Source organism: Sitodiplosis mosellana, unplaced genomic scaffold, assembly GCF_009176505.1.
Source record: "Sitodiplosis mosellana isolate CC-2019 unplaced genomic scaffold, AAFC_SMos_1.0 Smas_scaffold_1, whole genome shotgun sequence".
Lineage (NCBI taxonomy): Eukaryota > Metazoa > Arthropoda > Insecta > Diptera > Cecidomyiidae > Sitodiplosis > Sitodiplosis mosellana.
The window spans coordinates 11,242,291-11,259,565 of record NW_022595244.1 but is presented as its reverse complement, the minus strand read 5'-3'; the positions used below and the strand labels follow the sequence as shown (position 1 = coordinate 11,259,565).

At 36.4% G+C, this 17,275-nt stretch overlaps 2 protein-coding genes across 16 annotated transcripts in view; one reads left to right on the top strand and one right to left on the bottom strand.

The window, feature by feature from the left end:
• Positions 1-11,353, top strand: LOC129568108 (protein salivary glands marred). 8 transcript variants are annotated; one of them, XM_055446299.1, is made up of 6 exons: positions 1-146; positions 4,986-5,241; positions 6,360-6,532; positions 9,265-9,419; positions 9,517-9,654; positions 9,862-11,353. In XM_055446299.1, the coding sequence occupies exons 3-6, from the start codon at positions 6,520-6,522 to the stop codon at positions 10,135-10,137; spliced, it is 582 nt and encodes a 193-aa protein (XP_055302274.1). In that variant the 5' UTR covers positions 1-146; positions 4,986-5,241; positions 6,360-6,519; the 3' UTR covers positions 10,138-11,353. The 8 variants fall into 8 exon arrangements, with proteins under 8 accessions (XP_055302274.1, XP_055301924.1, XP_055301680.1 ...); XM_055445949.1 differs by lacking the exon at positions 6,360-6,532; XM_055445705.1 differs by lacking the exon at positions 6,360-6,532 and having other exon boundaries at positions 2-127.
• A 442-nt stretch (positions 11,354-11,795) lies between these two features.
• The window catches only part of LOC129567725 (ATP-dependent Clp protease ATP-binding subunit clpX-like, mitochondrial), a 15,397-nt gene continuing 9,917 nt past the window's right edge, over positions 11,796-17,275 (bottom strand). For all 8 annotated transcript variants that reach the window (XM_055444990.1, XM_055445407.1, XM_055445321.1 and 5 more), the window contains exons 3-7: positions 13,498-14,488; positions 13,140-13,416; positions 12,896-13,045; positions 12,594-12,815; positions 11,796-12,503 (exon numbers count right to left, since the gene is read on the bottom strand). In XM_055444990.1, the coding sequence (XP_055300965.1) occupies positions 12,300-12,503; positions 12,594-12,815; positions 12,896-13,045; positions 13,140-13,416; positions 13,498-14,488 (1,844 nt within the window). In that variant the 3' untranslated portion in view covers positions 11,796-12,299. The remainder of the gene's footprint in view (positions 12,504-12,593; positions 12,816-12,895; positions 13,046-13,139; positions 13,417-13,497; positions 14,489-17,275) is intronic.

The window sequence follows — 17,275 nt, the reverse complement described above, 5'->3', positions numbered from 1 at the left end:
AATCAGTCTCAAGCGGTTTGTCGATTGAGTAAGTTAGTTCGTGTCAAAAGTGCTCGTTCGCACACCTTTCACGCGATTCATACTTCTTTCTCAGCTCTCCCATTTTGTTCAAGCGATTTTTTCTGCTGTACGTATCATATAAACATGTAACCTTTGGAATTTATTTAATATTTTGATCGCTCGTCGTGTGTGTGTATAGTTTACAAAGCAAGTGAATGCGCTCAAAAATATTCCGTATATTTTTGGTTCGATTGCGGCCGATTTTTGGCTGGCAATAAAATACCATGTCAATTAAAAACGGAGTAAAAAAATTGGTTATTGCTTCGATTATCATTATTTTTTATAACTGTTTTTTTTTCTTTCGTTCAAATTGGCATGTCAATAAAACTTAATTGTTCGTTAGAATTTTTCCCTCTGCACGGTTCTTTCTCCAGTGACTTTGTTGAATTTTAATAGTGTTTCTCGTTGGATCGATATGTGGTCGGTTTGACACGCGAAAATATTCCATCCGAATTTGGTTCAGTTCATCGCCTCTTATTGTTATTTCAAAAACAAGTTTATTTGGAAGCAACACTCTATCATTCTTCGATTTGATATATTCAAAATCGTTTTTGGACGAGCATCCAAAAGAAAACGAAACGAGTTCATTTTTTGTTTAGAATTAGAAAGACGTTGTATGCTAATTCAATTAGAGCGCATTTATGTGTTGAAAGAAGGTGCGTTTTTAAATCATTCAGTTGATTAGTTATTCGTAAAAAAAAGGTTGCTTGTTAAAGGCGTTTCATTCACTTAATGCCTACGACTTTTTGAATTGGTAATTTCAAGTCAAAGCCCAAATAATGCATAAACCTTCGGCCGAACAGCGGCTGTGATTTGTGTCGTTTCAGTGCATTTAATCATGTTATTGAAAAAATAATTCGAAGCTCAAAATTAAAAACGAATCGTCGCCATGAATTATTTAAAACACGCTCGCATCTGAGGTGAATCATAAGTGTTTGGTAGACATTCAAGGGAGTTGCACCATATATGTATATGAATGGGTGAGGGCAAAAGTGAGACTTGAATTCACAGCATATTTAAATGAAACACCAAAGAAAGATTTTTTTAAAGTGTAACATCGGCAGAGAATTTTTCAAAGTGAAACACCGCGTGTTACATTTCAATAAAATTTGTTTTCCATGATTCACTTTGAAAAACGTTTGCGGCGATGTTTCGTTTCGAAATATTCTTGTGTTGGTGTTGCATTTAATTGATTTTCTTCGCATGTTTTGTTTCAATATATTTTTATTTGATGTTACAGTTCGATAAATTGTCGCAATTAGATAATATTATTAAATTTTTGCATATGGAAATATCTCGAAAACGGCTGGGTAAAACGGCAAAATGGACCGTGATGTCACTCCCGAAGGGAGTGTACACACCTGGCTGGTTTGATGGCCTAGAATACAAATCCGGTGCAATTTGGGCTGATCCATGGATTCTCAGGATTCGACCTGGTTCCAGCACTTCAATGTCTTTCCGTCGTGGTGAAATTCCATACAAAACATAGGGAATATGACTTTACAGATGCACATAAAAGAGGAAGCACTGGAATCTGGCCAAATCCAGAGAATCCATGGATCAGCTGAAATTTCACCGGATTTGTATTCTAGGCCATCAAACCAGCTGGGTGTTTACACTCCCTTTGGGAGTGACATCACGGTCCATTTTGCCGATTTACCCAGCCGTTTTCGAGATATTTCCATGCGTAAATATTTAATAATATTATATTCAATTGCATTGGTCTATATGGAAAACCATCAAGCGCCGAGAACTTATGCTGTTTCGCTCACTCTTACGTGCAATTTTTACGTACATTATAATCGGTTGTCTTACGAACAACAGAGCCGCTCGCTTCGTTCCTCTTGAAAATTTACGCGCAATAAATGTTGCAAACATAAACAGGCATATGCACGTGTAAAGCAAAACATGTTCAATCGTGTTCGTGTTTGTGTTTGTGTGCAATGTTTTTCAAGAGAAACGAAGCGAGCGGCTCTGTTGTTCGTAAGACAACCGATTATGATGTACGTAAAAATTGCACGTAAGAGTGAGCGAAACAGCATAAGTTCTCGGCGCTCGATTGTTTTCCATATAGACCAATGCAATTGAATATAATATTATTAAATATTTACGCATGGAAATATCTCGAAAACGGCTGGGTAAATCGGCAAAATGGACCGTGATGTCACTCCCAAAGGGAGTGTAAACACCCAGCTGGTTTGATGGCCTAGAATACAAATCCGGTGAAATTTCAGCTGATCCATGGATTCTCTGGATTTGGCCAGATTCCAGTGCTTCCTCTTTTATGTGCATCTGTAAAGTCATATTCCCTATGTTTTGTATGGAATTTCACCACGACGGAAAGACATTGAAGTGCTGGAACCAGGTCGAATCCTGAGAATCCATGGATCAGCCCAAATTGCACCGGATTTGTATTCTAGGCCATCAAACCAGCCAGGTGTGTACACTCCCTTCGGGAGTGACATCACGGTCCATTTTGCCGTTTTACCCAGCCGTTTTCGAGATATTTCCATATGCAAAAATTTAATAATATTATCTAATTGCGACAATTTATCGAACTGTAACATCAAATAAAAATATATTGAAACAAAACATGCGAAGAAAATCAATTAAATGCAATACCAACACAAAAATATTTCGAAACGAAACATCGCCGCAAACGTTTTTCAAAGTGAATCATGGAAAACAAATTTTATTGAAATGTAACACGCGGTGTTTCACTTTTAAAAAATCTCTGTCGATGTTACACTTTAAAAAAATAATTCGTTTTTGTTTTGTTTATATGTATTCTGAATTCAAGTCTCACTTTTGCCCTCACCCATTCATATATACTATATATGCCATGTGTTCTCAAAAGAATGTGTGTATATCTTACACAACAAAAGAAAAATACGTTAGCATTTGCCACGAAGGGGAAGTGCATTTTTTTCATTACACACGTGATCGACCGCGTCTTTTTGACTACGTTTTTTTTTGTTTGTAACGTTCGTAGACCCTAGCAACGACAGATGTTTCACACACTGTTTCCAATTCACGAAATGTGAATAAAATGAAAGTGGCGGCTTCTTGGGTTGATTGCCGTTAACAGCAGACGGAAACAGTAAGAATAATAAATGTAGACAGTTGTTTCAAGCAACACGAAGTTCATTAAATTTTTGTTCGAAGGCTTTTTTTTGTTTCATGGAGATGCACTTGATGCGTATTCTCTGTCCTATATTTGTAATTGAATTGCAACGCTGTTTGTTTGCGCTCTTTTGCGTAGTTAAACTCGACATTTAGCTCCCGTTGATAGCCCGTCTACTTTGTCTTGTCTCAATAAAATACGATATGAGTGAAGATGGCTGTGACATTGAATCCCATATATAAATTGTAAGTGAATGACGCATTTTGTCGTTGGGGTTTATATTTCAACATTTTATCTCGTTGACACAATCAAACTTGATACTTAACTTTTTTTGATTGAGTCACCTTTTGAGGTCTACGGAAAAATGAACAGATACTTTGATTTTCCACATGCGGGCATTATTATCACCGTTAAGCGCCCATTTGTTCCGTAATCACACATTCATAAATCCATAATAAGCTCTTCGTGTTTCTGCTTGACCTCCAAATTAATCTATATCATCCGATTTATCCACCCCTTGGCTTTGTTATTGCTGATATGTGTCACATTACATGAGTAATTTAGATTCAACAAATGTCAACATTTCACTCACTTCACAACCATCGAATGATTGATGTGCTCTAGCTCCAGTTTAATGCCCGGAATTTCGATAGATACATACATACGTATATCATGAGACAAATCAATAGAGAGGAAAAGCAGCAGCCACACAGCACTGCCAATATACAATATACAAGCAATTTATTTGTAAACATGTTCAGTGATATGGAAATATCATAACAATGTTTACAGTCTAATGAAATTCATTTAAGACTATGAACTTTTTTGTTTACATTTTACTAAGTACCAACTTCGGAACGTTTCGCGGTTTGACAACGACGACGACGGCGGCGGCGATGATAGTCGTCGCCACCACCACCACCATTTTTTCCACGAATTATCATTTTATGCGCGATTTGTAAATATCTGACAATGGAAAATTACAACTTTGTAGTACACAATGTCTCTGTAAAATACTGAAATTCCAAAAAGAGAGTAGAAAAAAACAGCGATCAATAATATTGTTGCGAGTCAAGCCCATTCTCACGTTTCACGTGAGGAAAACTACCAGCTAATGACTTTTACTTGATACACCAACAGTAGCGTGTTAATCAAACAAAATTAAACTGTTAAATTAATAAATTTATGGAATATAGCTTTCGGTTTGGTTCGTCGCCATTCTGCGGATGGATTAATTCAATTATCCTTTTTGTTTACCATTGTCGAATATGGGGCTGGCTCCGCCAATCAGAGTGGAAAAGTATTTTTTTATTCGTGTTTTATTTTCCATACAAACATGTAATAGACTCTATAATGCCAGCTTATTTCTATTTGTTCATTTTTTTTCGACGCTCTAATTAATTTGATGCATTTAATTACTACATGGCAACGCAACGCCACTTCGATTTTTTTTCTCATTTTGAGTTTCGTTGAATCATAGAAATGACTGTGTGTTTACACGAACAAACAAGATCATGATCTTTTTTTTGAATCCACCAACTTTCATACGCATCCATTTATTTGATTAAAGCGTAATTGTAAGTAATTTCGGCAATCAAATCGGCGCCATTTCCTTCTCACTCTCAGCCTATAATATTGCTCAGAAAATTCAGATGCACACGTTCCACACGACGTGTCAATTTAGTGTGATTTTGTTGATTTTCTATTTATTATTAGTATTTTTGTAGTTGTTGTTGTTGCTGTTGGTATCTCTCGTAGCTAATATTAGCAATTTATTTTGTTTGTTTGTGTTTCATTTCAGATAGATTCCACACTGATTTCACATTTCAATTGATATTAATGGAACAGATGTAAAGGTGACGTGCATTCAACACAGGCTATTGTCGTCGATTGGAGAGTCTAACCATTGGAACAATTTGTTTGCTGTACACGATAAAAAAGAAGAAGCAAAGAGACGCACACGAATGACTGCAGCATGAGCAATTATGCGAATATTCTAGAGTTTCAAACATGGATTGTCTACCAACGTGTCGCGATTGATTGTGCCGGTTGCTTGTGTAAGTGTGCGGTGATTTCGATTTAAATGCATCCAGCGTGCATTGCACACAAAACCAAATAATTATATGCTGAAAATGTTATTTTAAGTGCACTGCGTGATATTTTACAACAGGCAAATGAATCGGTTCTTTTTTCCATTTCATTTTACTCAAATTCCACTGCATGGAATGCCATTTTAAAAATAGCTGCGAGTTTTCTATCATTTAGAAAATATATTTGCTCTCATAATAATCGTGTCGATGTTGATTGGATGCCATCGGCACGTTCGATTCACACTGTCCGGGACCGTGCCATTTCTCTCTCGCTATCTCCCCCCCAAATACAATGAACTTCCGGCTATTATGGCACTTGCATATTAGATGCATTACCATATGCCTTTCTCAGTGCAGATATTAAGCATGATTTGCATTCCAACCAAAACACACATATATCCAATGCAAGTGCATTGTTCTGTATGTGTTTAGCCAGCGCCAAGTGTGACGCACGATATACCACTTCATATCTCTGGGCATTAATAATAAGTGAAAATGGTTATATGATGAAGAGAAAGAGCGACGGAGAAATGGCAAGAGGAAAAAAACGCGCACACACAACGTGCGGCGGATCAAATTGAATGGAAAAATAGCGAATAGACAATAAATTATGAGGCACGCGTGTACATAAAAAAAAACACACCGGCAAAATCCATAGCAGGAAATATTATTACTTTATATTCCACATTGGTTTAAACCATCTTTGATTCGCTTTCAATCGGATTATCAATATTACACACAGAACTGCATACAAATATGGCCATTCCGAAGCGGCCTGTTCGCTGAATTATTGATTGCCGCAATTGTTCACTTTTGTAAATGACGCAAATTCAAATTATTTTTCTATGGGCGAGAGTGCCATGCAATCAACGAGAATGTTTCCATTCAACAAACTGACTGTTGGTTTAAGCAATGCGTCCAACAATTATCGTTATTTATTCAATGTTGCGAATCAACAATCTGCACAAGTTCTTCTATTAATTCTACCCATTTGTTTAAGTTCAATTCTAAATTTAAGTTGACTTTATTATTGTTTCATTTTTATTTATCATTTCTGTTCTCTTTTTTTTTATTTCCAATTTCAGAACACACAATTTTCTTTCGTTCACAATCCGACGTTTTTTTGAGTTAATTCAAGTGTACGTTTCATTCATTACGAGTCACATTTTGATTTGCTTTGAACGAGAGAGTTCGTCTTATCAAACGAGATTTTATCATTTTGTTTTTGGTTTATCGGGTATTCCAATGGTAGAAAAAGGTAAGCGGTAATTTGAGTAAATCAATTCAATTAATCATATAGGAGCGTATATCGTTTGGGTGTCCAAATGACGTAGGAAATTATCGATTGATATGAAATTGCAATTCGATCAAAATTTATTGCCTACCAATCGAAGAAGTGAACAAATAACTGTAAATCCATACTTTTCGTTGAATGTTCTCGATGTCGTCGTTGTGGTCGTCGTCGTCAGCTGAGCTGTTCATTTTCTCCTTGTTATACAATCTATACAAGTTGAATACTTTCAAACCAGATACGCCCTACGAAACAACCAAACGAAGCCGAAGAACTGAGTGAAAGAACACAAAAACCGCTGCGAGTTATCGGTTCAATGATATGAAAAGAAAGGAATGGAAAAGAGAAGAAAAGAAACAAACAAAGTCGTATAACATGTTCTCAAGCGATTCTCCGTCTGGGTTTCTGTCAGTTTCAAGCGCATTCACATTCTTTGCTTGAGAGAATCTGGTTCGTTTTATGTTTCATCCGTTTCAACTCATCGTCGTCATCGTCTCTTCTTCATCGATAATCTTTGTATTACTTCTTGTGGCACAACAAGACTTTTTGCAATGTTGTACACCAGAATTGACGAAAGAAATGTTTTCACAACGACCTTGTCGAAGGAATTGCAATTTCGCGGAATTTCCTTTTGCCATTGTTCGTTGGACTTGCGTTCGCTCCAACGATCCACTCACTCGTAATGCACTCTCTCGATTCGTTTTGACTGCAGTGATACCAAGTGATGCATACACACTCACATACACATGCACACAGTAGCAGCAAATGTTGGTTGATCAAAAAGTACAAAAAGTAATGAGATAAAACAGAGCGATACGTATACGGCAATTTAAATCTAATGAGTTTCGTCATATGAAAGTTGAACTGGCTACAGTTACTGCTTCATTCAATGCATAGGGGTATTGCAACGACCATAAAATATATGTATTTCGTCAAGTTTATCAAGCTCTTTCCAAGTTAGTAGTAGTGTCGAACTTTTGTTCAAGCTCTACCATCTAAATGTATAGTAAAATAATTTACGGGCACGACGTAAGATGGCGTTTTTTCTGGTCAAAAAAGTTGCAATATCCCTTTGATTCAATGCATCGAGGTTTCAGCAATTTTGCAAAAACTTCCGTCGACACAAACTATGTATATATATATATCAATTAAAACTCGAGATTGGACGCAACGATTGTGCTTACGAACGATGGTTTTCGGTTAACTTGCAACAAAAAAGAATGGATGTGATGTACTGCATTTGGGTTGGTCTGCGTGGGCAGATTTAATTTCTTATACATAGAATATGTGTTTGAATTGCCGACAAATCCCTCTTTTTATCACAAGCGTATATCACAAGAACTCTAATGCCGATATAATATTTCTACTCGTTTGCAAATAACAAAGAATTTATATTAGGATTCAATTTGAATGGCATTGTTTTCGATATATAAGACGAATTCGAAGCCATAAGCATGGATCTATTGCATTGTTTGCAAAATCTTTACCATTAAAACCTCATTCATTCATTTTTACAATCGGTTTTTGTTTGCGGTTGGTCGGTCGAGATGCAGAGAAAGAAGGGATTCCGATAAAAGAAATGATTCGTTCTTGGAATTGGTTCTGTTGGACTTTTCACCGACAGATTTTATCGTTTTGATTGTATTTTGTTTTTCTTTCAAATGTGTATGGGAGTTTTATGGCTATTTTTAAATCCAATTCAACGACCAACTTTCTGTTGCAAATTGTGATAACACCACAGTTTTTGTTGTTCAGTTTGTTTGCATTTGAATCGTAGAACTTTTCAATTTCAATGTTTCAAGGCTTACCACATCAAATCATTTGCATTTGCTATCACTTTGTAATTGGATGGAACGAACAAACTTCCATTTTCTTCGTTTTTTTTCATATGCAAGAATTTCAAGCAAGCAAGAATACTAACTAATTGATAAGCAGAAGAAAGAAAAACAACTCATTGAGCAGTGCTTGAAGTGTGCTGTTGCTCACTCGTGCCGTCTTATTCGATTTATTCATTGCACTGCGGCGATGTGTCTTCTTTTTATTTTTTTCCCATTCCGTTGTTTCAACATATGTATATTATCATCAAAAGAAGAAAACAAAAGTACTACCGGCAGCCACCACACGAGATATCTAGATGGAATGCAAAGTGGAATTTAAATGAAAAAAAAACAAAAGAGTGGCAGCTGTTGTTTTGGGCCAGCATTCTGTCACCTTGTGTGATGTTTGTCGTAAATTTGCACCTGTCTCAATATGAAGTTCGTATTACGAAGCAAGTGCCATATCCACTGCGTAAACATGTTATACATCCAGTGAATATTTCTGCTGTTGAAAAGAATTATTGTCGCGTACGATGACAACGAATTCGTTTATCGAAAGACGTCGCAGTGAGTCAGAAATGTTGACATAAACTAGTTTTTATCAAGTAGTCAGAGGTGCAACATCCACAGAAATAGAATTCTTGCGAATTTTGATGCGATACGCAATAAAAATTCGATCGATATGACAACATCAAAGAAACCATCCGTATTGAAAAGTTTAAAACGTAAATTATTATCGCATTCAGTGAATCTAAAACAAACAACCTTATCAATAAGCAATCAGTTTTTCGCTTGAAAATGATTTCATAACTCAATTTCAGAGTTTGTTCTTTTTTGTTGTTGCTTATCAATCATGTGTTCTTTATTTGTTTCGTTTGTTAGTCATGACGGAAAATGCTTTTCGAGCACGAGATATTGGGCTTCGGGCACAGAAGAAAATCCTATCAAGGATGGCCACAAAAACGATTGCTAAAACATTTATTGACGGAACGACAGCCGCGTTGCTCGACAACATCTATCGACTGGCCAAGTTGCACGTAAGTTTAACCAAATTTTGCCGTCATAAATAGATTGAACGGAAATTGAATTAGAATGTACAATATTCCTGGTGCATTTTTCTATCCATTTTTCCAGACGGGTAATAAGAAGGAAGCCGAACGCCTGGTGAAGAATATCATAAAGATCGTCATCAAAATTGGCATACTACACCGGAACAATCAATTCAATAATGACGAGCTGAAAGTGGTTGAAAAATTCCGAAATAAATTTCAGGTAATTACATTTCGCCAGCGCGCGTGCAATGCACGTCGTTCATGTTGTGAACGCGAAAAACTTCTCGATGATTACATGGTTTGTACGAGTAACGCCAGTTTTTCTTAATTATTTGGAAATAGCTCGATGTTATCCTTGTTCATAATTTGTTCTATCCAAAATCGAATTAAGCAATTTCTTATGGGTTTCCTTCTCCAACTTCTCCAGAATACTCAAATGGCCGTCATTTCATTCCATGAGGTGGAATTCAGTTTCGACTTACCATACTTGCAGAAATCCCTGGATGAATCTCATGCGGCATTGAAAACCATCGTCGAGCGGCATCTAACCGAAAAATCACTTGGCCGAATTGACGAAGTGTTTGCATTTTTCAACGATCCCAAACTACTGGAGACCTGCTTTCGCATCGATTCTCCGTATCGAGAAGTGGTTACCGCCATCGTCAAGGATTTGAACAGTGCAATGGACAGCGGAGATATTTAATCGAAAAATGCTCGTCATCGCACAAATACTACTATCTACACAAAACACTCACAATCACATGTAGCCATAGATTTACACACATTTGTAAAAGTTTTTTTTGCGTTTTTTCCCCTTCGTTAATAAGTTATTTTGAATTTTGTTTTCTAATTTATATTCATTGTATATGTTAAGTGTTTTGTATGGAGTCATGAATGGGGACGATGTAGCTACGACAATTCGTATACTTTCAAATGATATTAGATTAGATAATGTGGTTTCAGACAAAGATGTTTTTTGTTTTCGTCCCTCAATGTTTGGAATTGAGTGCAACAACATCAACATATCATGGCCTTATCAAAGCATCAATATTACGAAACAAGACAGAATGACATTTGTTTCTTGAACTCATTTAGATTTATCAATAATTGATGGATTGTAAATGTTACGAGTGCATCGTAAATAACAACACCTCCGTCGGAGGTACTCCGAGTAATAAGTCTCGCCAGAAAAAAAGTGAGGTCGATTTTATATAGCTTGCATGGAATTAATGTTCCACAAGTTGATAGCTTTTCAGTCACACATTTGACACCCAATTGCGTCCAAAATGAGTTTTTTTTTCAGATTTCTATTTTTGGTGGTATTATTAATAACGATTGTTATGACAACAAGTGGAACGATATTTAGTGGAATGTTATTTGGACCAAAATTCTTTTGAAACCTTAAATTCGAATTTAACTCATATTTTGGCTCCAAAATTTATTGTTGGAGTTGAATATTGCTCTGGCAAAAACAACATAAAACATATTAACCAAACCGTCTATGAAACAGACAATTGAATGTCTATATATTATTGAGAGAAAAAGCATCAACTGAATGTATGAATATGTGTTCAACTATTTTTTCGAAACAGAAATAAACACGAGGAACAGAGTCTATTCAAACTCAGTGGAATCAAATGTGTCCCCTTTTTTCTGTGTAAGATTATTTTTCACAAAGTGATCGAAACTGGTCAACATAGTATATTTTTATTCTAGATAAATATATTTCGTGAAATTTAATTTAGGTGATTTAAGCACACATACACACTCACATATGAACCGTTGCGACAAACAAATTCCCTCAGAATATTTTAGTTTCAAAGTGCAACATGGAATTTTTTTTATAACAATGGATGTATACAATTTGTCCATTTTAGAAATATGTCAAATAAAAACTGAATAAAATGAATGTCTGTAAATATCTATCATTTTATTTACTTGAAAGTCGGAAGAAAAAACTCTACCAAGAAGCTGAATGTGATTATTTAAACGCCGCTGCTTATCAATAATGCGCAGTTCATTAAAACATGTGTTATTTAATTGATATCAATTCAGTGGAACGTGTGAAGAACGATTCAATGACCTTAAAAATGCACACCAAGCCAAGATGATGAGAACAGAAAAACCCCTGTCCTGCGGTGTCGTTATCAATTTTTATTATGACTTGCCAAGTGGTTGGAGGTGAAGTAAACGTAATTCCATTATTGTGACCAATGATTAGAATTATTGATCACGTTTTTTTTATTCTCATTCGTCAACCGACACAAGCAAGCGATATTCTCTTGGAAACATTTGCAACTTGAACCGTGCTCAATGTGAATGTCAAATGAAATAAACATAAACCGAAATAAAACAGTCTCATTTTCAATTTCTATTAAATCAGCAAAAACATTTATTTTTAAAACCTTACCGTCCGAATTTTTAAACGTTTAAATTTGTTGTTTTTGTTTTTTTTTTACAAAGAAAAAGAATCTTAGGATAACATCTTCAATGTTTGTGTGAATAGTCAAACTACTATCGCTCGGTTTTGTGGACACGTTTTTGCAAAACACAATTCCTTTTTTAAAGTAACAATTTTTTTTTCTCATTTAATGTATTTAATTGATTATAGTAATCGTTACAGCGTAATCAATCGACGATTGATATATAATATGTCTAAATAGAACCTTTTTTTTTGTTGGAAAAATTTTCGCATTCTGTTCAACAATTCTCAACTTATGTGAATATTTGTAGAGTTAAATTAATTTCTGATCGTTTTTTTTTGTTTTTTTTTTATTTTCTCATTTTTAAATTCTAAAAACTGCTCAAATGGATCCAATAAATGTTGTCTAGTGGATGGGCGCATTATTTTTAATGCGTTTATGGTTATTGTTTGACACGAACTTGTGCATTCTCTTCTTCTTCGGTGGAAGTGGCTTGTGTGTTTGGCGGTTCGTCGGTGCTCGTTGAACTGGATGGTCCACGAATGTATTCGGGTGGACACAAACCCTTGACACAATCCTCAGTAATTAGAACCGTTTTTACATCGGAACCAGGAACTTCGAACATTGCATCCAACAACAGTTTTTCCTGAAGAAAAAATTAAGCGGAGAGTTAATGAAAATAAAATCTAGCACAATTCGCTCAAGTTGAAAATCGACAAGAAAAGGGACTATTTACCAAAATTGAGCGAAGACCACGGGCTCCGGTTTGTCGTTCCATGGCCAATTTCGCAATGGCATTTAGAGCTTCGTCTGAAAATTTAAGGGAGACATTATCCATCGCCAACAATGCTTTGTACTGCTCCAATAAGGCGTTCTTCGGTTCGGTCAAAATGCGAACCAGCATGTCAACATCTAAACTGTGGAATGGAACTAATATTGGGAAGCGGCCAACGAATTCCTGGAATTTTAAGAATACAAGTCAATCGATGATTTCGAGAAAAAGAGGTGTTTAAGGAGAGTAAAAATCGATTTACACACCGGAATCATTCCAAATTCAACTAAATCACGAGCCTCAACTTTGCGAAGCGATGCATCTCTTTCCGTTTGATCATTTTCCATTGGTGCTGCTGATGCTTGGGCAGCTCGTCTTCCCTCCGATGAATTGGTTGGCATACCGAAACCTAAATACTGTTTTGACACACATTTATTAGTTGGAAAATTCAATTAAAATGACCAAGAGTTCTTGATTGTATTATTGGGTATTTGGATTTTGTCAACGAACCTTTTCATTGAGACGTCTGGCAATCAATCGATCGAGACCAGTGTATGCTCCGGAAGCCACAAAGAGAATATTTGTTGTGTCAACGGGAATTGTTTCGCCTCGAAGTTTGCGTGGTGAATTACGTTCTGGTACATTCACAATGGTCCCCTCAAGCATTTTAAGCATTCCTTGTTGCACTCCTTCGCCGCCCACGTCACGCAGCTGATGTATTCCGGGCACAGCACCAATTTTATCAACTTCATCAAGGAAAACGATACCTAATTGTGCTCGTTCGACACTGTAACAAAAGACGACGGATTTTAATAAAAGTGATCAATTGGTGACAGCGGAGATAATACATTTTGATCACGATACATACTTGTAATTAGCATCCTGCATCAATTTAGCGATAACACTTTCGATGTCTTCGCCAACATAACCAGCCTGTGTCAACGTGGTACAATCACAAATTGCAAACGGAACATCTAAGCATTTGGCAATGGTTTGAGCCAGCAGAGTTTTTCCCGAACCCGTAGGTCCAAGCATTAGAATATTACTTTTGTCGAGTTTGAGCTCATGGGTTTTCTGGTCAAGTAATTCGGAACCGGAAACGGGTTGATTTGCAGCCGTAGGAGGTGGTTGGTTTTGTTGCTGTTGACCGGATCGTGGCAATTCACTTTGATGTGAACTGACCATTGTGTGTCCGATACCTGATATATGCAATAAATCACCACCGCGAGCGGCAGCTGCCGATGGGAAATCGCCCATTGATTGATTACTATTATTCGAACTAGGAGCATTGTGATAAATGCGTTTGTAGTGATTATAGACGGCCACCGATAATACCTTCTTAGCGAGATCTTGACCAATTACATGCTTATTCAAATATTCCATAATTTTCTTGGGTGGCGGTGGTTGCCTTCGGTCAGTGTTCGGATTTATGCTATCTTTAAGTGGTGCATTTTTCAATTTTTTATCATCGTTCAACACCACAAAGAAGTGATTACATTTCACGCATTTCACGAACCGTGACAAACTGACAAATGTGCCGACATGTGAGCAAGGATCACCACAGCGTGGACAGGTCATCGTTGTATTTTTATTTGGCGGTTCATTTCCACTTTCGCTGCCCGATGATGCCGTTGTTTCGGTGTCGCTGGGTGGTTTATCGTTTCCATTGCCACTGTTTCCACCGGTGGGTGGTGGTGGTGGTGGTGGTGTTGGTGGCGTACTCGATGTATCTTTTGTCGATTTGCTATGCATAGGACTCAGATGTACCGATCTATGTGGCTGATGTGTTGGCATATCAAACTGCGACGAAGCTCCATTGCTATTATTGTACGCGTTCAAGCTTGATGCATACAAGAGACCTGAAAAGGTGATCGAAAAAAAACAAACAAATCAGATAAAATAATCATCGTTATTTAGAAGAAATTATAATTTGCAAACAAGTATTGTTTGTAGATTCTAGTTTTATGCGCAATTGAATTCCCTTTTGAGTCAAATAGGTGTTGCACCTGAGAAACCTTAACCGATATCTACACCGTCGTTTATTTATTTTGCGAACTTTTTTTCGTCGTTCATTCTGCAAGTCAATGAACATTATCAATGAAACGTGTCAACAACTGACAACCAGTATTCATGAAACCAAAATTTATTGTAATATATTCTTGTTGTGTGCGCACAATCAGCACTTTTCATTCTCAACTGTAAAACTTTTACTAATTCAAGCTTACAGCGATGAATGCACTGAAGCTCATATTGAATGTCAGCTGCTGTACATGTAACAACTGAAAAAAAATACGTGATCAAGGGAAACGAGTTGCGTCGCACTCAACAGAGCCTTTTTTTAATTGTAGCATATTTTTTCGTGATACAAGGTCTTGTCAATGTGTCAAGCCGAAACTGGAGTTCTCACTTCGTTTTTTTCTTTTTCACATGGAGAAATGATGGCGATGAATATTTTGACAAAATGAAATTGATAATTAAAATGATGCGAGGCGTTCATCTGAAAAATATAATTGAATATTCAAGAAGATAATCCCAAGTTCGAAATTCACATGGTTTCAACAGATGCATAGGCCGAATATAGTGAACTTGAAGCGGTACTATCTAAAGTGTATCTACAAATGCTTAAAAGAATTGAATTCTTTGCCTTGGCTCACGAGTGCTTCAAATGTGCTTCGCAAATTCAATGGCGATGGTCATGAACTAAGTGAACGACCGGCGGCAACAAATACGATGCAAATGTAATGATGTTTCTCTCTCTCTCTCTTTCTCTCTGTTTATGTATTTGATTGAAGCTGATTCAAGAACCGAAACGTTAATAATATTATTTTCAAGGTAATGGTGCCGAGGATAACTTGACTTAAAATTGTTGACGTTGCAATTAAACTGAGGTTTTTATTAGTCTATGCACTCGGTTCTGTTGCTTTTATTTGTTTATTCGCCATCCGTTCTGTTGTGTGTATGTGCATGCAGTGGTCATTGAGTTTCGGATGCTTGAGACAACATAATGTCGATAATTTTTTTTTCTTCATCCGTAAATGTTATTTACGTCAGAGAGGATTGAGAAGAGGTCTTTTAACCAAACGGTAAGTTATACATTTTTTTTCTTCTGTGGTGTGAATCAAATAAATGCACACAGCACATGTATTTTCTGTAGACTTATTTATTTACTCTGAGAAAAGAAATTTTGGGTTATGTTAAACTTTGTGTTTTGATACTTATTTCACAACAAGAACTTGAAAACATTGTGGTGATTTTCGGTACTGGATATATTTTTGCAGCTAGAGCACCACAAAGTTTTTTTGACTTTATAGTGAAAAAAAAGTTGGAAATATTTTTGGTACCAGAAATCACCACAAACTTTTTGAATTCATGTTGTGAAATAAATGTCGGAACAAAAAGTTTAACATAACCCAAAATTTCTTTTCTCAAAGTAGCGTCAATTGCAGCGGTTAAAGGCCATCATGCATCATATTTGGTATTTACATATTTAATTCGATATCGAACGCATAGTCGGATTCACGTGGTTTTAAATTTCGTCAGACTTCATGAAAAGGCATGGGGATTTATTGCCCATAAAACATCGGCATTCTGACAACAGACAAATTTGACAAACCAAATGGGCCAAATAAAATCCAACAAATATGTTTAGCTAATTTTATTGTCTGCAATTATTTTTGTCTACTGAATAGTTTGAATGTTATTCGGCTGTTAACAACTGGTTGAAGAATTTCGTCATAGATAATTTTGGCTTCACCGAAATGCCGCGGAATTTCATTTTAACACAGCCAAACCATTTCATTTCACCATTCCGATTTGCTTAGCGTCAACGATTTAAAATGCTAACATTTATGCGCAACGTCGAATGCGACGTCAATCAATCAATCAATCGATCAATTCGTAAATATAGAGAGGTAAGTATGACCAGTAATTTCTCCATTTTTCGACTGGGAACAGCGCCACGTAGTGATTATAAACAACCGTAAACCCGCGTAAATCCAATGTGTTTGACTTGTCGCCGCTAAATCCATTCATTCATACATTCATTGAAAACTTGCGCCACATTTATGCCAGTGCATTAATCGAATTGCATGGGTGTTATTGGGTGAAGAAACAAAATCCACTGAAGAAACAACAGAAGCCAATTTCAATGCGATGAAGAATGAATGTGTGCGGTTACAATTTCCACATTTTAGTGGCATTAATGAAGTGAATTCACTTTGAATCTTTTTGTCACCATTGACATTTAACGCATTGCTATCGACCTACTTCAATTGTACTCTATCTTAACCTGGAATGTTTTCCCACTAATTAATATTTCTTCTTTTTCATTCTGTGTAAACCGACGAAACAGAAAAGAAACCATAAACGCAGCAATGCTATCGATCGTTTATTTTTTTCTCTTTGGATATATTATGCATTCGTGTTGTTCGCCGACTCATTTTACGCGATATAAATCGTGCGAAGCAATACTCGCTTTGATTTCTATGCACGTATTAGGTATATCTATGAAAAGCGCAATGAAGAAAGAAAAATATACAACAGACAGAAAACAAAATCGCAATCGTAATTGAGCCAATAAATTGTGTAAAGAAACAGACAAGAGAGAGAGAGAGAGAGAGAGAGAGAGAGAGAGAGAGAGAGAGAGA

Bases quoted from the DNA above. Each gene is read 5' to 3' on its own strand.
- LOC129568108 (XM_055445949.1), top strand. From the start codon at position 5,160: ATGAGCAATTATGCGAATATTCTAGAGTTTCAAACATGGATTGTCTAC. The intron at 5,242-9,264 runs GTAAGTGTGCGG...TTCGTTTGTTAG, and splicing joins TGATTGTGCCGGTTGCTTGT to TCATGACGGAAAATGCTTTT. The intron at 9,655-9,861 runs GTAATTACATTT...CAACTTCTCCAG, and splicing joins AATTCCGAAATAAATTTCAG to AATACTCAAATGGCCGTCAT.